The sequence below is a fragment of the Neodiprion lecontei genome, chromosome 4 (genome assembly GCF_021901455.1).
Source record: "Neodiprion lecontei isolate iyNeoLeco1 chromosome 4, iyNeoLeco1.1, whole genome shotgun sequence".
NCBI lineage: Eukaryota > Metazoa > Arthropoda > Insecta > Hymenoptera > Diprionidae > Neodiprion > Neodiprion lecontei.
In genome coordinates this window covers 32,549,758-32,576,914 of record NC_060263.1, presented here as the reverse complement: position 1 = coordinate 32,576,914, position 27,157 = coordinate 32,549,758, and the positions used below count along the sequence as shown (strand labels likewise).

General features: G+C 43.8%; 2 protein-coding genes across 4 annotated transcripts in view; one reads left to right on the top strand and one right to left on the bottom strand.

Annotated features, from left to right (window-relative positions):
• The window catches only part of LOC107218432 (tissue inhibitor of metalloproteinase), a 51,936-nt gene extending 46,933 nt beyond the window's left edge, over positions 1-5,003 (top strand). For all 3 annotated transcript variants that reach the window (XM_046738786.1, XM_015656308.2, XM_015656307.2), the window contains exons 4-5: positions 912-1,142; positions 2,464-5,003. In XM_046738786.1, coding sequence (XP_046594742.1) covers positions 912-1,142; positions 2,464-2,685 — 453 coding nt within the window. In that variant the 3' untranslated portion in view covers positions 2,686-5,003. The remainder of the gene's footprint in view (positions 1-911; positions 1,143-2,463) is intronic.
• Positions 1-23,539, bottom strand: part of LOC107218430 (synapsin) — a 101,513-nt gene extending 77,974 nt beyond the window's left edge. Inside the window, exons 1-7 of the mRNA XM_046737973.1 lie at positions 23,534-23,539; positions 22,409-22,597; positions 22,163-22,305; positions 19,006-19,336; positions 7,980-8,233; positions 6,463-6,598; positions 6,090-6,194 (exon numbers count right to left, since the gene is read on the bottom strand). Of these exons, the coding sequence (XP_046593929.1) occupies positions 6,090-6,194; positions 6,463-6,598; positions 7,980-8,233; positions 19,006-19,336; positions 22,163-22,305; positions 22,409-22,597; positions 23,534-23,539 (1,164 nt within the window). The remainder of the gene's footprint in view (positions 1-6,089; positions 6,195-6,462; positions 6,599-7,979; positions 8,234-19,005; positions 19,337-22,162; positions 22,306-22,408; positions 22,598-23,533) is intronic.
• Positions 23,540-27,157: the final 3,618 nt, after the last annotated feature.

Here is a 27,157-nt window from a genome sequence, read left to right as displayed (position 1 = left end):
TTACTCGTACGTTTCGCACAATTTTTCGCAATCTCTCTTACTTGCGAATTAACGATTTTTCCGGGAAATTCATCGTCATAGTAACGTTACGAATTCAAACTTCATAAATTCCGGGCATAAAAAAATCCACCGACGAATAACGGACCCTTGAAAACTCTGTTCTAATTTCATTTTACCCTCGAAAATTCAACACTCTCCAATCCTATATTTGTTTTTCCCCTCTACCTTGGTTCCGTGTAATGTTCTCGGTCCATTCATTTTTTCTATAGCTCGGATCGTTTTCGTACCTTTAAGCAAAGGCAGCGTGCATTCTATAGACTCAGTCGAAACTCAAGATTAATTTCAACGGGTTGCACGACTGTACAATAATTTCGTGATTATACAACAGATTAAAAGGTCGAAGCTCGCAATTTTGCGTCGGGAAATTTCAGGGGACTTAAGTTTTTCGATACTAATCCGTCGAACCGTCGGGCAGGCGCGATTCGGGTCGACGAATCTGATCGACGGATCGACGGATGTTTGAAGTTTCGCACCGGGTGAACTATTAGTACTGAGCTACAGCTCAGCGATCTCGCTCCCTTCTGCACCGGACGTAATCAATATAACACCCATCAACCGTCTCCTCGAAATTCAGCCTCCCTCTTACGCAGTGAAACTTCTGCGCTGAAGTTCGAACGGAAAGTTTTCGTGCGTATCAGTTACACACCGAAAAAAATGTGAATCGTCTCGTCTCTCCCAGTTAATGATGGATTGAAAATTTCGGAACAAAGCACCGACACGTCAACTTTTAATTGGCCCTCCTTAGGTGTCTGTAACGTAAAAAAAATTTCACTCGACGAGAAAAGTGGGGGGCATGTATTTCATCGGGAAAATTTGTTTGTATTCCCAATGACATTCGCTTCCGTTTACAGCTGAGTCACGAAGCCGAGCGCTCTCTGAAGGATGGCCTGCTGTACACTGCATCCAGCGACGGAATGTGCGGAGTATCTCTACAACGGGGATTGACGTACGTTATCAGCGGCCACGTGAGCGATGGAAAGCCGAGGTTCAACCTCTGCGGCCTGGTCATGCCGTGGCCGAAGGTTTCACCCAGGCAACGAAAGGGATTCAGGATGCTATACCACCACAACTGCGTCTGCAGCGTAAGTTTCTTTCATGTTAACGAACATTTTCTGGTTGTCTCAATGGCGCTAAATCGAGTCGTAGCGAAGTCCGATCTCCATTCGAACTTCTGGCCGATATTTATCAGACCACTTCCGGTTCTCCGAAAGAAACCTTGTCCGAGTCGTCGTTTGGCAGGAGTTTTTAACATTCTGCAGTCACTCGTTACCCGAGTGGTGAGAATGTGATATGTGAACAATGCTTTATCACCACATTTGAAAGCCGCGAGAGTCAGGACCGTTGAACCAGTCGTCGAGACAAAGGTAAACACGCGAAAGTTAGTCCAACGTACAGCGAGATCCAATTCCAGCATCTTCGGATATAGCTTGCTCAATTGGTCCCCCATTCTGTCAGCTCTAAGGGCTGTCCAACGGCCCGAATATATAACCGCAATAACTCTATGCAGATTATAGTTCCCGCTGAGAATCGAGGGCTGTTAGCTAAATCCGATTTCGCGAAATGGGTGGAGCTACGCGCGAATTCGACTACCGTTACTAAAACCAAAATTACAGGATCCTGCAATTTGCTACGAGTGATGGAAGGGCAAATAGAAGAGTCTTCGAGCTGGGTATGTTTCGCGGGGTTCGGTAGATTGGTGCAACCGAACGGAAGCTCTCCGTTTGTTCGCTTAGCTGCGAACCCGACTCCGTCGCATCTCGAATGTCACTCATTCCTCTTGGCATGGCTCCGGGCTCGCCTCGCCGTTTTCCCAGATACTCCGATCGCCCGAAAGCCCGCAAGGCTCCGGAGATCCTGCAGGAATTATTGATGGAATCGAAGACTTGACGCGAATCCAGTCCAATTTAACCCTGCGTCTCTGCGCAGTGTACATAATACTATCTACGCGTTACCGTAGATACCTAATCGATTTCGCGGAATTGAAATGACAATTTTAATTAACTCCGACAAACCCGTCGTACTTGTGTCACGATCTCCTGTCGAGTTCTCCAATTTCCTCTTTACCGGTGAACTTCATATTGTCGAACCCGAAACGTAACACTTGCCAAACAAACGACTCGGCTTCTACCTCATTTTCTTCAGCGTTTTTCTCTTGAACGGTTCTCTGCCCCTCCTGCGTACTTCGATCAATCTGAAGGTAATAAAATGCGGGGGTGGAATATAGAAAGAAATTGATATCAAGTTTGAAGTACATAGAAGAACGAGGCTCGGTGCAGCGTCGTTTTCAATTTGGTCTCTGATCGTTTTATCTATAAAAGCTAAAAGCCTTGCGAGCCAGACGTATATCATGCAGTCTGCGTAGAGGATCAATGTCGCGCGGATATTGAATTCCGAATGTTTCAGATTCAATACACGGCCTGGCACAACAAGGGTGCCGCTCTGGCTAACGGCGCGAGAAAGCAATGCCTGTGGGAAAGCACCCCCGGTCCTCAGGACTGCCAGGAGCAGCACGGACTGTGCATGAAGGGACCAGCCGGATGTTCCTGGTTCCCTTCGGTCGCCTACAAGAACTGCATCAAGGAGCACCAGCGTAAGAGAGAAGAACAGTGGGCAAGGGAACCCTGATCACCGATCGTCGACTACGAGCTACGATCACGCGTCAGAAAAACACGCGGATCTTTCATTTTTAAGTATAAATATTTTAACTACGAACTAACGCATACGTATTTATTCACCCATCGCGTGGGCGTCAAACGATCGTATCTCATCCAAGAATCTTTGAATCGACGTTAAAACCGGTACACGAGGACGGACGTGCTTTCGTTCCTGGGAGGTACTCCGGATCTTTTACCCCTGCAGACATATTTATTTTTTTATTTTTTAATTTTTTTTTTTCAACTTCTATTTGTACTACGAATATATTGAATGAGAGAGATCACCGACTCGGAGTAGCTGCGATGTTATCGGATTTTATTAAGACTCAGGCTCACAATCAGCTGCCCAAGCCAGGCCGCAGGTAATTGACGCGACGCTCAATGACAGAGTCCTTTATGGGCTTGAATTGTACTGATTGGACGCTACTGCACTTACCTCGAGTCCGAGTATTTGGGTTGTCGAGGACGGATATGCAAACGACGACCTGACGGTACGGAGAACACGGTCAGATGATAACCGTACGCGATCAATAGATTCTCGTCAATTTGAACACGTGAAGAGAAAAACTACCGGAGGCCAAACTCTTTCGCTTTTATCGTGAAACACGTTTTAACCCGCGCGGTATAGATATATACATATCTATTATGTACTGCTATATATATGTGTTGTAAATATTTCACAAGCTTATTGTATATTGTGTATCGTTAAATTATTTCCTTCACATTTTATATGTATACATATCTAATAATAATGTTAATGTAGATTTAGAATTAATTGTAAGATATACCTACACAGCTATATAAAGGGTGGGCCAAAAAAAAACATTATCTATTTAAAACGTGAATGAAATTTGAACGCATTGACCGATTTCCGAAAACTTTCTCTAATAATTAATTTTTTTCAGTCTTCCAGCGACATTTTCAAAACCTGCTTTTCAACAACGTGTACATCAACAACGAATTAAGATTTCCAGATTTTCAAACGCGGAATAAAAGATGCGTTCTTCTACTTGAGGAGAAAAAAAAAAGTTTTCGAAAATTGGTCGACACGTTTGGCTTTTATTCAGGTTTAAAATCGGTCCTGTTCTTTTTTTGTTGGCCCACCCCCTATGTTGCACAGCTTATAATACATGATATATTATGATGTATGGCTCTTTCGCGTTGCTATCGAGTTTACCTAATTCTTTGTATTCTTTTGAATGGTAGAATTCATTTTGATACGCATTTACGTATCGCTTTTATTTTTGAAAAATTTTTTAACTTCGTTTTCACTTTCGTTTCACATCATCTTATCACCTTTTTTCCCCCCAATTTTCACTTATTTCGCAATCGGGACTTTCGCATCCCACCGTTGGCCCCGTAGAGCGTGACCAATGCGTAGGACCAAATTTAGTACAAACTACTAATACCAATAGTTTATAACCTTATATTGATTGAAGAATAATTTCAAACGTATGCAACGTAACAAGACTAAAAATAATGCTACCAAACAGTAGAATTGAATATCGGAACTGGAATGGGTTGGTTCCGCAATTCCAGCAATTTATCGTCAATAAGTACTTGGCAGTTTTGATCAATCGAAAATTAATTACTCGATAACTATTTCATATGGAACGCGTTTCACAGCGATAAATATTGGTAGAAATTTGTTGCTGTCTCAGTTGCAAACCAGCCCGTTTTATTTCTGGTATAGACGTAGGCCATTTCAGTTCTCATAGGGATATGTTCTATGCAAGTTGTAACACTTTTTTGTTGATAGCGATTAAGATTTGCTCGCAACTACTCAACATGTTGATGATAACCGTTTCGTTCGACAAGCAAATCAACTGACACTTCGAACATTAAACTGAAATTCATGATCTGCAAAAAAACAGTGTCAAACGCAGTCAGTCTGAATCGAATGTAGAAAAGTTAATATGACTGAGTGACCCATGAAAACCAAAATATGTATAAGTTGAGTAATTGGAGCTATATATTATACAAATATTTATAAACGCCTAGATTTAATTAATATATCGTTAGCGATTAAGAGTACTGGTAATCCGGGCAGGTGAATCGAAGCTGAAAAAATTTCTCCAATGCTTTGCAATCCGGATAAATTATCGGCTGATAATTCAATCGTTTGCTTGTAAATTCGTAATTGTCGAAAATGGCTTGTGTAGCCTTTTGTTTTCCCGAAGAAATCTAACTCGAATTCTAAAGAATTGTGCGAATCTCGGTGAAAACATTCACCACTGAAAAACAGGCAAGAAAATGTAATAAAAAAAGTGTCGTCAAATTTTCATAAAACGTGTTACGCTTGCTTTTAATTTTTAACGATCCTGCATCCACACGTCCCAAAATTTATACTTCACTTCTCAATAACCTCTTTTAATACACGCTTGGTACTGACTCCGCTCGTTAATTCTCTGTGTAGTAATAAATAAGTAGCGTGCACTCGTAAATTGTGTATAGCTTCAATTTTGTGAGGCATTTAATAGAGTTGATGGATTTTATCTGATACACTCGACGAGCCTCTCTGAAATTTTATGTTCAATTTTTTCGGCTATTTTTGCTCTGCAGCTCAGCAAAAAGAGTTGTATAAAAATGTTCATTGAAAATCGTTAATGTAAGAATGAAAGAAAAAAGAACAAAAATATGACATTAACATTATGACAAAAAAAAAAAAAATCTCATTTTAGATAAGGGCGGCACGTGTAGCTATTCGGTACCCGTCAACGTCAAACTTTGTCGTCCTCTCTATCTTGCCGGCCAAAAGTTGGACCCGTGTTTCAAAGACTCGAAGTTTAATTCATGGTTGTCCCGCTGTGTGCTATGAGAGGAAGCATTTCCGTAGGGTGACAAGGATATCAGGGTTACGTGAACTGCGAAAGAGATTTCACGGAGGTCTGCGCTGCTCACGAGGCAGAAGAAATTATTTTCCATCCAACAATTAGCGATTTTTAATTATACAGTTTAAAGCACTGTAGGACAGTTGAACAATATCTGGAAGACGAGGTAGCGAGAGACTTGTAAAGAATGTAACGAATTAAACATGATTACGTGCGATTAAGAGTAGCGAACTCGTGAATAACAGTATTTACGAAAGTTGAGTGGAATTTACTTTTACAAAATGGAAATTTCGTCGTAATTACTTTTCATCTCCACCATTGAACTTTCCCAACGAATTTCATTACTGTAAAGAGGGACATTTGAAAACAATGTGTTCATCTCTCGCCACTCAGTCCGCAGTTTAACCGGCGACGTCGAGACGCACGTAGTCTTGCGGGTTTATATGGTCGATCCGTGAGCCGTACGGTCAGACCCAAGCTGCCAGAGAGTCTAGGGATATAGATAGCTATGAGGTAGGTGGAGAAAATTGAAACGGACACTCACCATTTCGCGGTGGTTGGGATAATAGGTTTGCTCGATAAGTGGGAAGTTGTCTCGTCCCAAATGGCGCTGCAGCCCAAGCAGGTGCGCGAAGACCCACGGTTTGTCCTGAAAACCATAAATTCATTTTCATCTTCGTAGCAACGTTCTATCATCGGCACGAACGTCCCTCGTATACCTCGCGTGCATTACGTCCGACAAATCCATTTTGCGTCATCGATTTTTCGCCGAATTATGATTTCAATTCAGCAAACGATCGCTGCATCGATCGCAGAAAAATTGAGTACTCAGAATCGAGGTATACGATGACGAAACGCACGAGATTACGATGCGATATTTCGCTCTGCGACGTTTAGATCGAGTGGATTCTTCTCACCTGGAAGTTGTAGATGGCCGTCAAGTTGTTGACGCTCGGAACACCCCCGTACATCAATCCTAGTAACAAGTTCTTGTAATCTTCGCCAGCGTCGCGGAGATTTTGACGAACCAGCACGAAGTCTGGTTTGAAGGATCTGGAGCAACGGAAATTAAACTTCTTGATTAAACAGCACCCACGTTATTGAGTCGGGAACGTTGTTCCTGGGATATTTATTGTATTTCTTAGATGATATCCCTGACACTTGCCCGTGTTCGCTGAAAGATTTATTTAAGCTGAACAACGGGAACAAACTCCTGATCATAATTTAAATATTCAAAAGTTCGTAAAAATAATACAGTAGGTACATATCTGAAATACTAACTTTGAACTGTGTTAAAAATCTCATAGTACAAAAGTCAAAAAATCTACGACGAAAATGAAAGCTAGAAGAAATGCTTCGTGCCTCGATAGGCGAGAAATTTTTGCACGACCGATCCTCGCAGGTCACGAACATCTCTCTGTATTATAGTGATGAAAAAAATTCACGGTTTCACGTAGCGTCGAAAGATCTTCCGCCGAGGGATCGCGATAGAGTGAAAAATTACATTCGTTTACGAGCCTCGAGCCGCAGGACGATACGAGCACTTCGAGCCATCATCGCGCCTTCATTCTGCAGCAGCGTCAAGGACTCTGCGATGTGCACGGGTCATAATATAAAAGCTGTAAACCTTGGCACCTTTTATGGAACACGAGACTTAATTACCCGGTGCGCACGCGTGGGTCTGACTCTGCCGTATGCATTAAGGACTTCCTGCACTCCATCCTACCTCCACCTTTATGAACTCTGAATTATTTATGTCCTCGTTTTGTCACGGTTCCGGGGCGCCCATGTCCCAACCTCTCACCGTTTCACCACCGAGTCACAACTTCCGGTAGCCGTACGTTGCCCGTTCAGCCAAAGATATTTCCCTCTTGTGATCGGAGCGAGGATTCGAGTATGAAGGAAATCGCGATCACAACGTTCGAGAAAATTCATCCATTCAAGAATAACGGCGAGAGAGAATTTCTCAGATTACCGAAAATGTCAGGCAAAGCAAAAAGCTCCCCCCTCCGAATGCCCCTTCACCAAGTTTATGCGGCTTTAAAGCGAAACGGTTTCTTTCGGCAAAGTTCTGCGGGATGATACGCGGAGCGACGAGCCAAAGTTCGTTAGGCAGGGGCTCTAAGCTCGGCGTTAGAGCACGAGCAGCTGTGTGCCTGAGGTTTTCTACAACCTCAAATTGCGCGGGGCCCTCAAGGCTGAGATTCAATTTCAACTGTTTGACCTGCAATTTACCGCCAAGTGTCTACTGTGTACACATTCATTAGCCCGTCTCAAGCGTGGGTGTTTCGAAGTTATAAGAGCCGGCTAGCGATGGGAGCTTCCAGGAATTACCCAACAGCGGTGACGCGGGTTCACGCAGCGATTAACCATCGCCGACGACACCTTCGCGACAATATGTAACACCGAACGAATACATGAGTGGCCTACTCACCGAATCACTTTTGTGCCGTTTCGAAATACCGCCATGGAGACGATCGTTCCCGCCTCGCTTGCGGTGAGCGAAAGCTCCCGGAACTCGGCTTGCTCAACCCGGATCTCGTAGTCTCCATGGAGCCGACGTCCTCGGAAGTATTTACTCCAATCGGTGTTCTGGTCGTCCACCACTAGCAGAGTGAAGCAGCGATCCTTGTTGTAGGAAGGACCACGCGTTGCTCCAGAAACCGCGGCGCCCAAGATCGAAGCACCCTGCGCAAAAAGAGAGGAATTTCGTCTTACTTTTGGCTCACCTCTGCGTTCATCGTTGATCCTTAGTGTCACACGCTATTCGAAATACGAGTACCCAAACTTACAAGAATCAAATCCAAATACTCATAGATCGACTTATAGATCATTTCTGAGCCATTCTTTAGAATTTGGAAAGGATTCTTAAGTTGCATCTAGTCATAGCCGTCTATAAATTGTACCAGTTTTTACACATTCCAGAAATCGGATTACATTTATTTATTCAGACTTGTCAAATTCACTACCGAGTTCAAGAATGCCTGTCGAAAACCAATTCGCCACATTCTTTCATTACCTGTTAAGATCTTCGACTGTGTTTGGAGAGACGACAATAGATAATGGATCGTTGGCGTGGAATCCGAGAATTATTGATAAATGCTTATAATAATTGATTGCTCACTAAAGATTCTTTATTTGAGAAAGATACACAGGTAATGCGATGTGTATACCGAGAGAAGAGAACGATAACTGACGATTTACAGGCGAGAATACACATAGATGATATACAGATATGATTTCGCAACAGTATCGAGAATAGGACGTAGATACAAAGCAGACTTGTTTTGAGTCGCGACACGGGCAAGCGGCTAGATTTGAAGTAGGGACGGACATGTAAACATTGCACGCGAGTGTGAGTTCGTGTATGATGATGATTTGAAATACTTTTGTTTCGACTTACGCATCGCTACTTTGACGAAACAGACTGAAATCCGAAATAGTTTGTACGATACGTAAAATTTCTCCATGAGAATCCGAAATTACATGTTCAAAATAGAATAGAGAAGAAACTTGCACCAGGTGCAACCGTAAACCGCATCGTTAGACTAACGAGACACGACACGATGGAATAGTGGATTGTCTTCAGACCACGTTCCGAGCTGTTCGCAAGGCAGAGTCAACACATAGCTACCAGCGCAGTACAGTGCACGTGATATGAACGTGCAGAGAGAGGTTGGATCTCATCCCTCTGTCACAGTATTAATTAGCGCTTCGAGAATGAGATTTTCATTTAGATTGATAAAGCCGGAAGCGCATGAAAGTGAAATCCGATTGGTTCTTTTGTTCGCGAACAATATCCGTCGGTGGTAATTAGCTGTAACTAAACAACGCGGTGTTGAAAAATATGCTCGATGCGAGTGCTTTACCAGCCGCCAAGAATCCGTATCCCGGGAAGTGTAGCATTCCGATCATCTATCTGGCTGGCAGTGTTCCACCTTTCGGTTTTATTAATTGAGACGACAAATTCACCACCGATCGACAACGGCCTCGGTAATTTTCCGGCTGAAGACGTCGAGAGGCGTCCTTAAGTTTGCTAAGAAGTCTCACCTGGAGCACCGGCGCACGTTCCGCTACCCGTAATGCACGCCAACGCTGAGCTTAAACTAAAATTCCGCGTCACCTCGGCACTGACCCAAATAACCAGACCCTTTCAAGCCCCATTTTCGTTCTCCAGCCTAAAGCTGCTTCCGCGAGAACCGACTCGGAACACGCCTCTCATAAAATAATGATAAAAGTTCCTAGTCTTTCGCGAGGCCGAGGGCAACATGCCTCCGCCACCGCGGGCGTGCCTAAATTTTTTATGAGGGTGTCGCTCGGATGTAGGGTGACTGGCTACCCGATATAGCCGCGAAGCCCCCTTCTTTCCCCCTTTCCTTAGTCTTCCTTTTTCTCCCCGTAGCCACGAGCCACCCCCGTGCTACTTATCTCCGCTGTAAAACGTAAGCATGTTTTATTTCCGCAGAGAGATTACACTGTCTTCCAATTACCGTTTTGAGCTTCGTTTATGGGGCACGTTTGCCACGAGATGGAAGGTCGATGTTAATATCACGCACAACTTCCTCCCATTTTCGCGGATACCAGTTATTCAGTTTTTCCATACAACGAGCAAATTGCGACGTGCCCGTATTCGTACCACGCCCACAGCGATAGCCAAACTCAGGCTGGATGAAATATCGAAGCGACTGCTGGTCGAAAGGGAGCCTGTTCTATGGAAGCTTAACACTTGTAATGTATGTTCGACGACGTCCCAACGTGAGCCCAACAAATTCCAAAAACCGCAGAGATTTGGCTTCGCGAGGTCACGGTTCACGCTGGGAGCTTTTAACGCGAAACAATTACGAGTAACGGATGAACGGTGCATTTTGCACAATTTCGAATTTGTTAACGACGCTATAAAACCTGATAGAATTTGCCAGTCTATGTAGATTCGCGCTTCGGCTCAAGTCCGGACATCGTTGATTAGATCCTGCTCTCAATTTGCAGACGAATAGCTCCAGGGGCAATTGCATCGAGCCCACCAGAGGAAGCAGTATACTTGTGAAAAATAAACAGTAACCTGTAATCTAAACGTAGTTTGCAAGCAGCGAAAATTCGGCAGCCTCTCTATTCGCTATGTTACGCGGTGTAAAAAGGGGGGAAGAAATGCAGGAAAACACGGAGCACGCGAAACAGGATCTGTTGTTTTAGGTCGAGCTGATATATAGATTTAGAAAAATAAATCAAGCCAGGAGGCATCGTGGGTGTCTCATCGAGCCTCTCCGAGCCTCTCAATCAAACCTTGTAACTACACGCGCATACTCGAGAATCAGGTTTTGCCGAAGAATTTGAACCTCTGCGCCGAGAGCGGAGCGCTCGTATCCAACGGTTAAATAAATACGAGCAATTTAATCCCGACGTTTATCCCGGTACCTGCAGCAGCTCGTGCAAGTGGTCGAGTTAAATTGATTCGAGGAACGAACGGAAGGCGGACTCGGCTAAGCCAACTAATTCCACGCCGAGGGTGCAGGACGATAGTTGAAGAGGAGTTTGGGACGAGCCTCGCCACCCTTTCGAACTTGTTCAACCCGGGTTGATTTCACTTATACTGCAGGCCAAAGGGGTGAAAGGTGCCGATAGTGCGAGGGCTGTTACCACGGCTTTGCGACGTGGCTGCTGGTGCGAGAGTCCCGTGCCAGCTGGACGTAAAAGTGTGTAGAACCGATAATAGCCGAAAGGGATGACGAGGGTCGCAGCGTTGTTTCGCTTTAAGGACTCCAGGACCGACCCTGTCGGAAATCCCGAGCACGCCATATTGCTCAAACTGCAATTACCTTCTCAATTGACAGACTTGGGATATCCGTAGTCGGGACGGTAGTTTCCGCTAAACTGCCTGGAGCTTTTTCTTTCCATAACGCCGACTGAGAGTCGAGTCACGATAACAAGGGCCCTTTTCAAAAAAAACTGCACAGCCTGACGCGTTGCTCGTGGGCACAATATGACACCGTAATGCCCCGATTTGAGGTCTTAAAGTCGACGGGTAATCGCTGCACCTCCGAAGCTGTTTCCGTGACAACCTTATACGCCGGGTACTTTACTCGAGGGCGACTTGCGTGGGCTTGACGTACTGATTCATCTGCCCCCTTTCACTCGCCAGTCAGAGGAGAAGAAATGGTGATATTTTTCTCTCTTTTGCCTTCAGTTTCTTGAGGCGTAAGAGAAGGCGAGGCTTCTAAATTACCCTGTACTTTAGCCGAATGGAATCTGTCACTGCTGAATCTTACAGTTTTGACTTAAGCTTTCGCGTCACCGGCAACTTACTCGATCTACCCTGTTCGAAATTACGCTCTCTAAGCTCAATGCCGCGGTTGAATGTCTACAAATTATTTCAGGAACTGCGTGTCAAATTTATGAATACAGGTCATATTATCACCTGACGTAATACCGAACGATATAATCGTTCCCATTCGTACGGTGATAAGTTGCCGCAAAGTATCGATTAGGTGATGTATGAATTGGTAATAAACGTGAGATACCTTGGAAATGAGTAGATATAACAATTATTTTGCCTTTGAGAAATATATCGATGTAATATTCAGTAATGTAAGCTCGCGCCTGAATTGTTTTCGTTTACGAATATAGCGAGACACATAAATTACGAATGAATTTGAAGCTCAAGCAGACTCGTTGAAGTTGAATTCGCAGCTTCGTGGTGTAACGAGTCAGAAGAGTAGAGAGAGAGAGAGACAGAGAGAGAGAGAGAAAGAGAGAGAAGCTCTCAGATCTTTTGTCAACGAGTTTAATAATTCGGCTGGCTTTGAAATTGTATTACGTTATCCAACTCCAAGTAGTACGTAATTATTTACCTTTGACAATTTGCCTTCAACGCAATGATTATACACGGTCGTATCAAATTATTGTAAGCAAATTAGCGCCAAGTCAAGCATGTTGCCCAATTTTCCAACTAATTATCCGAAATTTGATGAAACTAACTTGCTCAATATATCGTTACGCGGCTCTCGGCAGCGGTGCTGCACGGTGTGTTTTGCATATTCCAACGCCCTGTACACGTATATGTATAATCTGCAGCCCGTATAACCATATCCCATATACAGAGCTTGGCAGTTGCATGGCTGAGTGTCTGATATAGGTCAGTGATTACGGCCAGGATGGAAAGCCGGCCGAGGACCAGAAACGTAAACACGCGATATGATACACAGTCGCCTTTTTTCCCAACTATTGCCAAGGGGTCTTCAAATATTTTTAGCCGTTTCCCTGTTGCCGTCACGTTGCGGAGAAGGATTATTCTTATTCGCCATAGTATACGTGAAATTCACAATGCAAAAGTATTATATATATTTATAGATCTTGAACTAGGAAGCAAAGTAGTACGGGGGAATTGCAAGAGTTGGTATGCCAATCAATTGAAGAGTCAAGTTTTTCACAATGCTTGCAGATTCTTTTTCTTTTTAAATTATTCGCTGTGCTTCCTTTATTTTTCGTTTTCGTCGAAGGTTAAGAAGGAAACTTTCGCGTAATGTGATTACTTTCGCACCACTTACGCGGGTCGTAAAATAAACTTGAAACGGCAACTCAGACTTAGTCATTCCTCGTACCTTTGGATGCATTATGTATTCATCATTTTTGTCGACAACTTCAATCCCCCGTAGCCTTATTTTCGCGGAACAAACTTAAAATCGTATTCAGGCCGATCTTTTCACGCGTAAGAGGATAAAATTCCTTGTTTCAATTTACATCAGCTTTCCGTCAAGTCAGCAAAGCGTCGACTCTAAATTTACTGTCTTTAAACCCATTTCTCGGTTTTACGTGGTATAATTTTACGACTCGCGGATACTAAGAGTCGTACCTACTTATGACTTCTGAAATATTCATTCTGTAATGAAAATAAGAATAATTTTCAATTTTTTCAGTATACTTCAACGAGAACTTGGTGTATTTTATTTTCAAATTATTCGAGAATTTATTTTCATCTCATTAAACCGTCACATCATTACCTAGCATACCTTAAACTTCATCCTGGCCTCCGTATCGCTTCACGTCTTCATCATAACCTATACGTGTCTCATTGTCAGTACACGAGAGAAGAATACGTTCCTGAATAATAATGATGGACAAGTTTCCTCGATAAAAAATCGCTTGCGCGTCTAGACTGACAACAACTATAACGCGTAAAGCGCAGGATATGTAAGTGTATTATGTGCTTTTTGCAACCGTGAAACGTTCGCGTGGCTGCAAAAATTTTGCCAACAAATTGAAACGTTTGCCAGTATGGGGGGCTAAAAAAATTACTCTCCACTACCGGTAACGGACACATGCAAATTGGCAAGCTGCCACCGCGATCTCGGCCATTCCAGCCCTGCAGCGACGTGCTTGCACGCTTATTTGCATGAAACTCCAATTAGTTAATGCGGTTTTCTTCCCTCAGGTTTCCCCCCCTTTTTTTTCCTCTCCCACGCCGGTATGCATCTTATATGCCATTGCCTCGTTGCAATACATAAGTAAAGGAGATACTGACTTGGTTCGTACCTGTCGTTATAACCGATCAAAAGCTGCTTCCAGATTTATTAGGCAAAAGAATTGCGAATAGTTTTCGCCAGAGAAACGCACAGTTCTTCTAGTTACGAAATCGAATTATTCAAGATCGTGGGAAGCTATGGTTAAAATATTTTACATGCTTTTTCGCAGATGTTTGTGATGAACTAATCGACAAAATATCTCCAACGATTTGAGGTAAGAATAACTGCGCATGTATCCAAAAAATTAAGCTGCAGATCTGGCCCTGCCACCATGGTATTGGAAGATTTGTCGTCTTTGATCGAGCCACGTGCTTACTAGCGTACAGCCACGTTGTTATCCGCAAATTATAACAACATCTCTATTAATCTGTAGCCGCACCTATAACACGCAGCGTTAAATAGAGCGGCGTGTTTTAGCGCAAGGGTATGGAATAAAACAACCACTGCGTCTGGAAGATAGGGATGAAAATAGGTGTCTATTTCCGGTTTATATATCTCGTTCCCTCGCCGGCAATTCAATGGAACTCGCAAACGCTTTGAAATATCTCTAGAGTTTACTGCATGCAGGCGGTCGAATGCATAGTGCAATAATGGGCAGGATGTATAGACATGCAGGATGAAATCTACGTGAAATTCCGGAAAGCTCGGAGTCTGCATGCACCGCGAGTGCATAGACTCCTGCATTTAGTCTGGATTATCCACTGCAATCGTCCATTGTGGTAATTTGATCCGTAGAAACAATGGCCTCAATTCTAACGGCATATTATCACTATAATTCAGAATTGTTACGAGAAACGGTCAGAATGATATTTTCGAATTAATTTCCCAACCAGATCGCACCTGTATTTAGTAACGTCGGCAAAACTAGATCATTGGCCATCAAATTTAATTCTCGGATTTTTCAAAGTTGACAAATATTTTGTCAAAACTTAAAACGGTCAGATTCAGTTGTTTTATTTTCGAAATTTTTGGGTTACGAACAGTCTTAGTCTAGGAATTAATTTGCAACCGTGTGTAACCGACTAATCGGCACCTCAGGAAAACAAAAATTGTCCAGGAAATTGTAGGATCAAACTTCCTGGTTCTCTGTTATCACAACGCCATATTGGGAACAAAACGAGCGACCGCGATGAGTGACGGGGACGTATATCGAAGGGTAAAAGCGTATCTGGATTTGAAGGAGGCTTGAATATCGATCCTCGTCGTGAAAGAAAACCAGCGGCAGGCCCGGATACCCCTCGATATGCAATTGATTTCATCACTGGCGACGTCCCGAGTCGAAGGAAGGCGACAACTTACGCGCTCTTCAACCCGGGTTGTATTGAAATTTCCGATAAACGAGAAGAAAGGAAAGGAAGGCTTATGCGGTCGGATCTCGTCTAGCGAAAAATCTCTATACCGTTACTTCACATCACGGGCCGCCTGATGTCATCTTGAGACACAAAAAGAGAATTTAACTAGTCTCTTGGACGGAAAATTAAGCGACAAAATGACCGCAGCGATGAAATGAATTTCCGTAGAATTTAAGTTATTACAGGTTTTTAACCACGGTACTCGGCCTTCTAATTTTCCCTCCCTGATTATGTTGCCTGAGATTTTGAGCGATTAATTGCTACACGTTCCTCGACTTCTCCGGTATCTCAGAGCGGTGACCTCCTTCGATACAGAAAGAGTTGTTTATTATGGACAAGCGATGCGGGGGAAAATTGAATCCACTTCTTTCCGGCTCGAGAATGGATTTTCCGCGATGGGAGAAAGAGCCGGAGCTGACGTGCCTTGTACCTTTAACGAAGCGATTATCAATTAAAACGGCAACTCGGTGTTCCTGCAATTGTGATGTTTGAAGTTCAATGTTCGTTGCGAAGTTGAAAGAGCTGCGGGAAAACAGGCCACCACTACCCTGATAATTTATTCAATCAGCTTTACGCGATTGTAAAACCTTGAAAGCAAAGCGTCTGCCAATGAAATTGAAATACTTGCAAGCTTAATTCGCCCGGTCTGATGCTGCTAAGAGATGCGCAAGGTTTCGAATAAATTTAATCGACTTAATACCACGATTCGTTCTCGCAATTTTCAGTGTATCTGCAATCTGTACGCGGTACTCGTAGATATTTGAGCGAATAAAAAAACACAGGATCGACCTGCCGTGGTCAAAGAAACTAGGACTTTATTATCGCCGATACAGCTCGCTGGGTGATGTAGACAGCAGCCTTTTCTGCTCTTGTGAAGTGAACGATGCGAATTTATTTCCGAACAAGAGTATTTGATTGATGCCGAGACGCGAGGGTGAGAAAGAAATTGCGACAACCGAGATACTTTCGGAGAATCTCCTCTCACTTTTTCATCCGTGCTAAATCGAACGAGCATTTCCACCTGAATTCCTACTCAACGATTCCAGTCGGCAGTTTTCGTTCGTCTCTACTTTTCGTCACCTGTCGTATATACCGTAGTTACATTGAGTCGTAAAAGTCCGTCAAGTTTCAGATCTCCGGCTCTTCTCACCGTTTGGTCCTATGCAGGATAGAATAGATCGAATTTCCTCACTTTTATCTCAGATTCAACTTTACGCTCGCATTTTACCTCGCGCTCTCCTCTGAGAAGGTATTTTTATGACCCACATTTTTTATTCAAAGGGTTCGGGAAATTCTCAAATCAGATATCCGCTCTTCGATACATCCTGAAAAACCGACCGGAAAGCATACGATTTTTGACGGAGGCTGCCTTTTTTTCTCAAGGCTCGGCGAGGCTCGAATTTATACTGACATCTTGGAATATTTTACTGAAAATCTGTCGATATGTTGGACCCTAGATATACTTATATTATAATTTGATTTTCTACTCCAGTCGTGTTGTATTTTCTTTTTGGTGAACTCAATTTTTCCGATTAAAAAGAAACGTCAGTGAATTACGAATCAATGATCCTTAGTTTATAATAATTCTACAGAAACAAATGAACGGCAATTCTTAAGGATTAAGACTGAAAACAGATTGCCTTTGTAATTTCAATTATTCCAGTTCAGCGATATTTTTTTCTTAAGAAGCGGTCGTGTATAAACAGAGGAAGTTTGGATGTAAAGAGGTTCACCGGATGATTTTATTCCGGAAGTAGATTGATCAAAATTAGTCACAAATGAATTGTATTGTTATTTGATTCATAAAATTATTGGATCGTGACTTAAGATCAGTGTAATTTTCTTACAACAATCAACTCATCGGAGGCGACTCGTATACTTTTCGCGATAAGTTTTGCGCCGCGACGACGACGATTCGTCGCATTAAAAGTGACGAGCGTATTCAATCTGACGTTATCTGTATACCCACTGGGGTCGGTGTAGCGTTTGGATGGACCGCAGAGGGGAATTAGCTACACTCTAAAGATCAAATCGTGAAAAGATTTGGGAATCGCGTGGCAAGGAAGGTAGTCGAGTCGGCGAAGATAAGGTTCTTTCACGCCTCAACATAAAAGCCCGGCGTCTCACTTGATGCTCGAGTCTCAATTCCAAGGGTCAGAATCGCGTTACTCATCCATTGTATTCGCGGCGTGTCTTCAAGATTGGCGATGTCGCCATTACACGCGTGCGCCTATTGTCTACGGGTCGTCAACTTTTATACTCGACCTATTAAATATAACGAGACAAAACATCGGCTCGCCTTATACCGCTTCGTTATTAACGATCCTTCGATATCGCATCGCCGTGCAGGCAAGAAGAGCTCTTCGTCTACCCTTACAGTCGTATTGCTCGCAGGATCGTCGTCCCGTTACCGATCTAACGAGATCTCCCGCGCCTCGGGCGTCGACGAAGCTTCAAGGATCTCGATAAATACAAAGCCGAGAAAACAGGCGAGCCGCTCCCCAATTTACCGCTTGCGTTACCTCCGCACCTTCGAAAATTTCGATCCAAGCTAAGCAAGCAGGAAATATTTGATTGGCCTGAAGGAATCAGCAGTCCTATAACTTCCCGCTATATCTATACTTTGCCAAGGTACAAGAATTTTTCACTGCAGAATCATTTTTATTTTCCCAACAACAAATGATAAAAAAGAAAACGATCTTCTCGGGGTTGCAGATAATCTTATTAATTACGAGTAGAATAAATAGCCAAACACATGGATCAAATTTCGTCTAAATTGGTCATTCCGCTTTCAAGTTATCGTCGAGCAAAAAAATACACTGTTTTGCATGCAGTTCTAACAAGCAAGCTATACCCCAGTGTGACCTGTCGATACTGTTCAAACTTTGTACACTAAAGAGTCGTAGTAGGGTAGCCTTACTTGTAAGTTAGAATGAATCGCGTCGATTGATACTAAGATCACGAAAATTTATTCTCCAAATATCGTCGGATAAAAATTGAGCACACAACACACGTTCTTCTGGAAATCCAACTCTGCCATATTTTATTTATTAATTTTTTTTTTTTTGACTACACAATAATATAATTCTGGTCTGAATATGCTTCAAAGCCGAGGGACCGTTCACTTGGAGATCTAATGAATGATTTCTGTTCTCTATCACTGCTTTAGAGTGATATCTATCGGTTTCTACCTCATCACGTGATTCTCGTTTATTTCCATTGATATTCAATATTACTACTTAACTTCCAACCGGAAATCAACAAGAGCACGCGATTGGATAGGAGTGAACAGAAACGTTAATGCGAATTTAAACCACTTGATGTCGATCACCCCAAAACTTACAACGATTCCCACATGAATTCCAACGCACCGATTTCTTCACTACTGTCACGCGATTCGCAATGCTTTCCGATGATTTCAGTCTTCTCAATCGATTCCTCCTCACTTCAAATAGCATACATCAGTCGTTCAAGTAATTCCTTCGATTTACAATTTGAATTCCAACTGGTCAACGTCTACGCGACTTCCTTGAGCGAACGACCCCCCGTCCAGAGCTTCGGTAAGTTAAAAATACGAAGGCGAAGGACTCACCTGGTCACGAGCAGCTCCTGTCAGGCTCTGAACCCTCTGCAAAAGACTCTCCCTGGTTTTAGCTGGGGATGAAGGGGCGCTGGTGGTCCGCGATCCGGGGCGCAGATTGAGACTCAGGTCGCCTCCTGCAGGCTGCTGTGCCCCCGAGGGTGGTGCTCCGGGGACCGGAGGCTGGCTGGGGGGTGGCGCGGGTGTCGGTTGGGACTGCAGGGGCCTCTCGGAGGAGGCGGTGCCCTGATAGGACGGCACTGCGTCCTGCTGGCTGACGGAGGTCAGCCCGGAGCTGGTATCGTCGTCATCTAGCTCCGAGCTGAGGTCTCCCGACGAGAATCTGCGGGAAATTTGATTTTTCCTTTTCTTCTCGTTATTATTATATTGCGAAGCACTGCAGGTGGGGGAACAAAGTGGCCTATTCTAATTGACAAATGATGATACATACATATATGTGTGTGGTACGTATAATTTGATTCGGAAATAAAACGATCGTGACCGTCGTTTGTATTAACTCAGGGTGCAGCGAAGGGCGCACCGAAATTTCTAATTACGAAGCAATGACGCCATGGGAATATAAACGAATCGCGTTACTTTGCGATGTGAGTGCAAACTTAGGCTGCAGCCATAAGCGTGAATCACGTTAATATTATACGACTAGCTTTGTTTCCTGCGAGCCTTCGCGTCACGTGTTGTATAATATGATGTGTAATGTGAAAACGGCGTACCAACAGTTAAAAAAAGAAATATTAATGCAATTGTAATAATGATAATTAATGATATTCATACTAATAATGATGATACAATTTTCCATGCCATGACAATTGCGATGGTATAGAAACGCTTGCGGCTCATGAAATATAAATGAATTTCAATATTGGCAAAGAGGCGCGGATGCCTTCGATAGGAATTAATTTGCAGTACGGTCTCTTTTTTTCACTCTCACGCTTTATCTTTTTTTACATTTCTGTCCATCCGATTTAATGAAATTACCATATCCCCGATGGTGCGACAAAAATAATGGATTCTCAATTTGTTTAATTGGCTCTGTACGGAAGATTTTTCGTGCGGAAAGGTGGCAACGAAGCTTGCAAAAATTGCGTCGTTCCATATGTACAGAGCACTCAAATCCGCGTCCGCCGAGTGGAGAAATCAGAATTCGTTAAGTGTATATCGAATCGATTTGCCTACACGATTCGCTTGTATTACCCAGTGCGAATAATTTCAACGTAACGTTAGCTGAGATTTAACGCGACCAACCTAACTGATTTTTGAAATAATTGCGCTACACAGTTTGCGAATAATAAAATAATTTTCATACGTAAACTCGATTGTGTTGTTTTCTGCAGAATTAGGTTGTAAAAACTCTCGTATACATAAATTAAATTATACTCTCAAAAACCATGCAAATATTAATTTTCTCTGAACTTATAACGATCCTGTTCGTTATAGCCTGGACAATTTATTATCCAATTCACGTATAAAAAAGTGTTTGCGGCATGTAACGCACAGGATCGGTCAAAGTTCCGTGAGTGAATTGAAAATGAAAAACGGAAAGCTTTGTTCGCGAAGCGTCGTGTAAAGTAGCCCGTCTGCAAGGTATATGTACGTAACAAGTAGATGGGAAGATATTAAAACTAGTTGGTAAGCCAGGAGATTCCGATTGTAGAAGAGAAAAGCGAGCAGGGCGCGTAAACTACACCCATCTATCCGAAAGTTATAATTGCGATGAAAATTAACCCTCTATTGTTTCGTTTTAATAGAGTTTAAACGTAGAACTCGAGCTGAAAGTTCGTTACCGGTTATAGCGGAATACGAGAAAAAACATCGTAAGAAAGCGCGTGAAAATTTCGATCTTTTGAATTTCAATCGAACGGAGTCGAGACGCGGAGGAAAAAAAACCCAGTAATAAGAGCGAATATCTACCGTATTTCCCGCGTATAAAGACATCCCGGGATTCGTTAACGCGACAGAACAAACGATGCTGCCACTTTTATCATCCACGGAAAAAGGAGGGAAGGAAACCGCCCGAGGGAACAAGCGAGGGAGTGAGAATAAGACGAATGTACTCCCGCAGAGAGGTTCATGCCAGGTAAAATTCTAATGTACCTTCGAGTCGTACGGAATGAGTTTCACCTGCGGGAATCGCGAGAGCTGTCCGCCTTTTTTGTATCCCCCTCGACTTTTCAACTCTCAAAGAAATATTTGGCACATTGCCTATCCGAACGTCCCTACCATCATCCCCACTGGGTACAACGTGCTGCAATTTCAACCGCAAATACATACTTCGTAGAATTCTGCCGTCTGCACCTCAGGCACACCGAGTCGATTGATAGAATTTAAAAATTTTCAAAGACAATATTTCACACGTTACAAATATCATTCAAGAGTGTAAGATAATCCGCGTCAACTTGCAATTTATTATATAATACTTGATATTTTCTGTGAAACTGGCCGCTCAACGCCAGCAGATACGCAACCGGAAATACATATTTTACGTACGAGTCAGTATCTACTGCCGTTTATGAAATGCAGCGCGTCTACCAGTGTCTAAAAATGGACTTCCTCATGCCGGAGGCACAACCAGTTTCGATATTTTGTTTCGTCAGAATAATCGAGATTGTCTGTCTTGATTAACGACGCAATGCCACGCCATCATCTCCATTTAAGGGAGTAGAACACGTACCGGTGATTATATCACCCATAAAAAATCTTCGCTATTCGAATTCTGGCAAGCTTCGTTGGACGCATCGCCCATTGTTTAAAATTTCGTATAATTAAACCTGCTTCATTTTTTCCTTTCCGTGAAGCGGTGAATACGTGCATTGTACTGCACGAATCTACAAGGTGTTATACGTGACAGGTGACGCGAGGTCAATTCTAAACCAATTCAATTTTCACACAAGTACCAAATACTAGGAGTACCAAACGAGTCAATCCGCGTTGTGTATGAGCAACTCTCGATATTAGTATAGGTACAGAATGTAGAAATAATGGAGTGAAGCTGAGATTAAATTTGTTGAAAAGGGGTGGCCGTATACGTGTCGGGAAACAAAGGGAAATTAACCCTTCATCCGTGAAACACTAAAAAATTTGCGCATAGGTATACAAGAGCGAATCGGGAGTGTATCGCGAGTGTTAGACATGCTGGGTAAAGTTTACTCACCTTCGTTTCAAGTAATTGACATTTGAGGTGAAAGATTGGCGGAAGCTGGAGAACGAAATGTTGCCGGATGTAGGTGCGTTGCCGCAATATTTGGCGCACCCGCCGCGACCGGTAATTTTGCCGGTTCTTCTTTCTTCACCGATTCAGAAAAATCTGAGGACAAGTCTTAGAAGCTGCCGCTGCTGCTACTGCCGCGTTGCTCTTATTCTCGGCTGTACGATCTCCCCGCGGTTTTACACTTCGTACTTTGTGTGCGTTGATCGATTGCTTGATTGCTGGTAGGACAACTTCCGGTTCGGAGCTGCCCTTGCGATGCTTTTGAATGATTCGCGTCGCTTCGATGTCTTTGAGATCGTTTTTTACGTTGTACGTTGGTCGGGTCGTTGTCGTCGTATCAGTTTTCGTCGTCGTCAACCGTCGAGTCGAGGAATAACGCTTGAAAGTAAAGTAATTGAAAATTAAAGGGTGAACTAAGAGAGGTAAGGAAGGAGAAAATAAACAATCCAAGTTTAAATCTGAAACAGACAATGTGAAAAGAGTGGTTAAAGCAGCGTATCGAGATGGTATACCTACGTACAACTGCAATGATCGTTTATAATTGCCTGAACTGGCGAATATCGTAAAATGGAAGAGCCGGGCACCGGGGACTGTGCAATTTATTAAAAAAGTTTCACTTTGGGAAAAACCTAGCTTCAGACGGGAATAAGGTGAACCTTAGACCATAACCGCACGCGATCCGACGGCGGAAGCCACGTGAATTACGAACCGTAATATAGCCGGGAGGCCAGAGCGAATAGAGGCCTTAAATCAGGAACTTTATTCCGGTGGAAATTTTTTAGACGTTGAAAAGACAATGACGTGAATTTAAATTTAAATTGGATGAAACACCGCGAAGTGGGAGAGTCGAAATCCTAGCTTTGCGTTTCTTTCTCATGTGTATCAAGGCCCAGTATCCCACTCAGAAAGGCGCCTACGCGGAATAAAATTTTAAATCTCTCGTTCTTTCGCAAATTCAAACTCGAAATTGAATCTCGGAGAGATTATCCGGACAGCGTTTTCGCAGATGAAACGCTGGGCATGGGTAAGATTTTGGAAAAATGACTCCCCGCAGCATCACCTTGAATTCTCATGCTTTATCTTATTCATTTGCTTCCATGTCTCCCCTTTTTTCGCGCTCGGGAAATCCAATTTAGTATAAGCAGATTAGCTTCGTTCTTATCGAGTTAAAAAAAGAATGACGTCGTAAAAGAAATTATGTAGCGTAAGTTAAGGCTCCCACGTTGGCGCCACCCGAAGAATATAAATTAGAGAGCTGCAGGGGCGGATTGGGCTGAGCACTGAAAGCCTTCGGCGAATCGAAAGCGGATTTACCTTCATGTAAAGGATTCTTCGCTGCCTAACCTTGCTCAATCCGACCCTACATGCCCTACGACCGGTTCTGTTTCGACCCTGGCAAAACTTTCGCCGTACAAACTGGACCACTTCTAGGCGTATCCGCGGATGCAACTCCCTCCTTTTTCTTTTAACGCGTATCATCAAAACTTTTTCTCACTACGTTATATCCGGAAGAGAAATAGAGAAAATTGGCGGGAAGATACGCGGTGCGTAGACTTTATAGGCACGTGAGTGTATTTTCCAGTTCATTCTTTCCTCTGCCACCCCCCCGCCTTCCGCAGTGTCGTAATTCGTTCCTTGGAGGAGGGCCACTCAATCCAACCTCAATTTCTCGAGGCTTCAAGCCCTCCACTCGGGACGCTCAACGAATTCCTTGGATCCCTTAAGTTCAACCCCTGGTTTTCCAAGTCAACAAGTAAAAAGTAGGTAGGTAATCGTGATAAACTTGCAGGCCGCAGAGACGCGGCGAAATTGACGGGAAACTAATAAATGCGCGTAATTTGAAACAACTGGTGTGCTTAACGAAGTTGGAAGCTCCGCGCTCCGATGGTGTGAGGAATAAAAGAGAAAATTTTCTAATGGAAGAACAGGTTTGAGCTCGCAAAAAGTTTGTGCAACTTAGCTTATGCATCTTCAGTGCAAGCTACATTCGATAAAGTTTCGCGATCGGCTTTAAGGCGATCAGGATATTTCCTCGCGCTTTCGTCAAAGTTGCAATAACTTTTCCGGCTTTTACCCCGACGTCAGCGTCTTTCTCATCAAAGGATATTGCATCTTGCAGCGCTGCGGCTCCCCTGCAGATGAATTCACTACACGAGACCCACCATCTTAAATCCGTCTAATACCCACCAATCTTTATCCTCTCCCTTCCCTCTCGCTCTCTCTCCATTTCAAAATCCTGATATTGAAATTCCGTAAATACAAGTAGCGGACACTGATTTAGATCACCTATAAGTCCAAGAAGAAATTCCTTCAACCGTCGCATTTCCTCGAGCATCGGTTATAACCCTCGCAGAACTTTGGCAGAAAAGAGAAGAAGATTCACAATGGAAAAGTACCTCGATAATCCACCATGCTTTCCAGCCCGAAGAATGTTGAATTGAAAAAAGTAAGCAAGCACCTTACGCCGAATGGTCGTTGATTTCCACCTGCAGGCAGAGGTGGAATCAAGACCATGCTGCTTTCGTTAATGAACTTCGGAAGTCACTCGGAACAAGTTTTTTTCCACAGTGCTGAATATACTTACAATACGCACGGCAGACGGAGATGAAGAGCAGTAAATCATTTCTCGTGAGATCGGTAGACGTTTGACGTCCAGTCGTGCGGTTTACGCTTCTCCAAAACGTCGGGAATCAGGACCAGAAGGCAACGCGATTCCCGGGTTGATTTAACGCAGAGAATTTGCATAAATCAAACAGTGTCGCTATCGCCGCTCGTCTGAAAAATTACTGACTGAAGAACTCTTTGCTGGCCATCTTCTCCCGCAATTTTGATGCATTAATCGGAGGCCAATTATCCATAGTTGACTACAGGGGCAAATGGGTATCGAGTCGGTACACGATAGTATAGGTATAGGCTTAAGTGACGAGAACTCTGGAGTTGAACAGGCGAGCAAGGAACCGCGCGTGTTCAGCGGACTGAAGAAACGATAACTCACGGACGTCTGAAGGAGCCTGCACGACGGTAATTTCCCCTCTTAAATTCGAGGCTGACTTCTTATCTGTCACTCCCACGATTCTGTCCCGAGGGACTCGAACCGTCGCGATAAGATCACAGACCGAGTAAAAGATCCCGCGCGAGAAGAAGTCAAGGAGTCTACACCCTCGACCCTGGAGTGGCAAGTGTCCTGCACACACCCGTAACTGTACGCCAGTAACTGAGAGGCAGCGCAAAGCGGCTAGGTGGACTCGAGGTCTGAGCAAATGGTTTTCGAAATCGCAAAGTTCAAGTTGGATCCCAGCCATCAGTCGTGAACCAATTAACCCGTTTACGCCGAGTCGCTATACGTGCACCGCTTTGCAGAGAAGGGAACTATCGGATGGGGTTTGAGGATGAAGAGCCAACACGATGGCGCAAAGCTGCACACGAACATGGCGCATACATTCACGCACTGTGCTGCTGCTGCTGCTGTTGCTTCATTGATTGCAACCCGTAGGCAAAGCACGGCTGGTTCTGCAGTCCCGACGTCGTATAATATCAATAATCGTCGCAGGTGTGACGCATTCGAATCAACCATCGCGATGTCTAGAGAGTTACTCACAATCCATTATCTGTAATCCCAGAGTTTGTTGATTAACGGTATATCCGCGGAAAGTAGTCTTCCCTTTTTAATCGTGCGCTGATCCAAACGTTCGCGAATGCTGAGAGATCGATTCGTGACTTCCGGCAGCTCGCAAGGATCGCGAAATTCTGATATGATTGCAGGCCGGCATTAAATCCCTTCGGCGCATTGCAGTACCGTGTGGGTGAATTTGTAATTACATACTTCGATCTGCCCACTCTTTTCCACTCGTTAACTTGGCGACGTTACGCATATAGTTTGAGTCAGTTAAGTGAACGGCTAGAGAAGAACATTACAGTAGCACCCTTTTCTCGGGTTTCAGCAAAATTCTTTCCACCCTCAAGAAAACTGGCATTAGCGTTGATTGTTAATTTTTCATTACTATTATTAGATACCGACGCGTTGCGGATAGGGCGGGGAAATGGAAGGCTTGTATTATCGGGGCGTGATCTCGTTCACAGTATCGTTATCCGGCAGTACCGACTACGGGGGGCTTGTGACAGCTCGTGTACATCAAGATTCGTGGCACGCAAATTCCTCGTCAGCGTTAGTCACAAAGGTGTAGTTACTCGTATAGATCGTGCGGAGTCCCGCAGGTTGTTATTATTCGAAATCTTTGAGCCCAGGGGTCGCTGCACTCACTCGAACTTTGTCAATCAATTGCTGAATTTCCTGACGAAACCTGCAGTGTGTCGAGCCGCGCGGTTATCGGGGAATGAAACGACGTAGCTGAGGTACAATATCCTGCCTAGTCCAGAATCGAGTCGGAAATAGGACCGGAGCCAAAGCTGAAATCAAATATCGCCGGTGAGTTGCGGAACCAAGACCGTGATTAAACCGTCCCACCCCAATATGCACCGAGGGTGGAAGTTTCTCTCGGCTGATTAATTGCAAATAGAACAAAAAAGAGAGTCGAACCGAGAACGAGAAAGCTACGTGATATTTACGCTCCGGATCTGATTACGCGCAGTTGACCTGTTTTCCCCCTAAGGGGAAGAAGCCGAGAGTATCGTTTGACGATATAAAGAATTTGAGGAACAGCGATTTAAAACTCGCTGAACGGTACAGGATAAATCTCGAAAAAGTCGCGCGTCGAGATTCCGTTCGTATTTCTTAGAAGGCTTACGTACTTCGACGGGATGTATTAGGTTCGACGTTTCGGTTTGGGTACCCGAATATCTATATACGCACATTCAGGCGAACACTTGCGCGCCCTTCGACAGGACCGTGTGAAAATCTTCGAATTAAATCCAAGCTCTCGTATAATACAGACGATGAAAAGAAACTCGCGGAGAGGATATCAGAGGCGTAATTCCAAT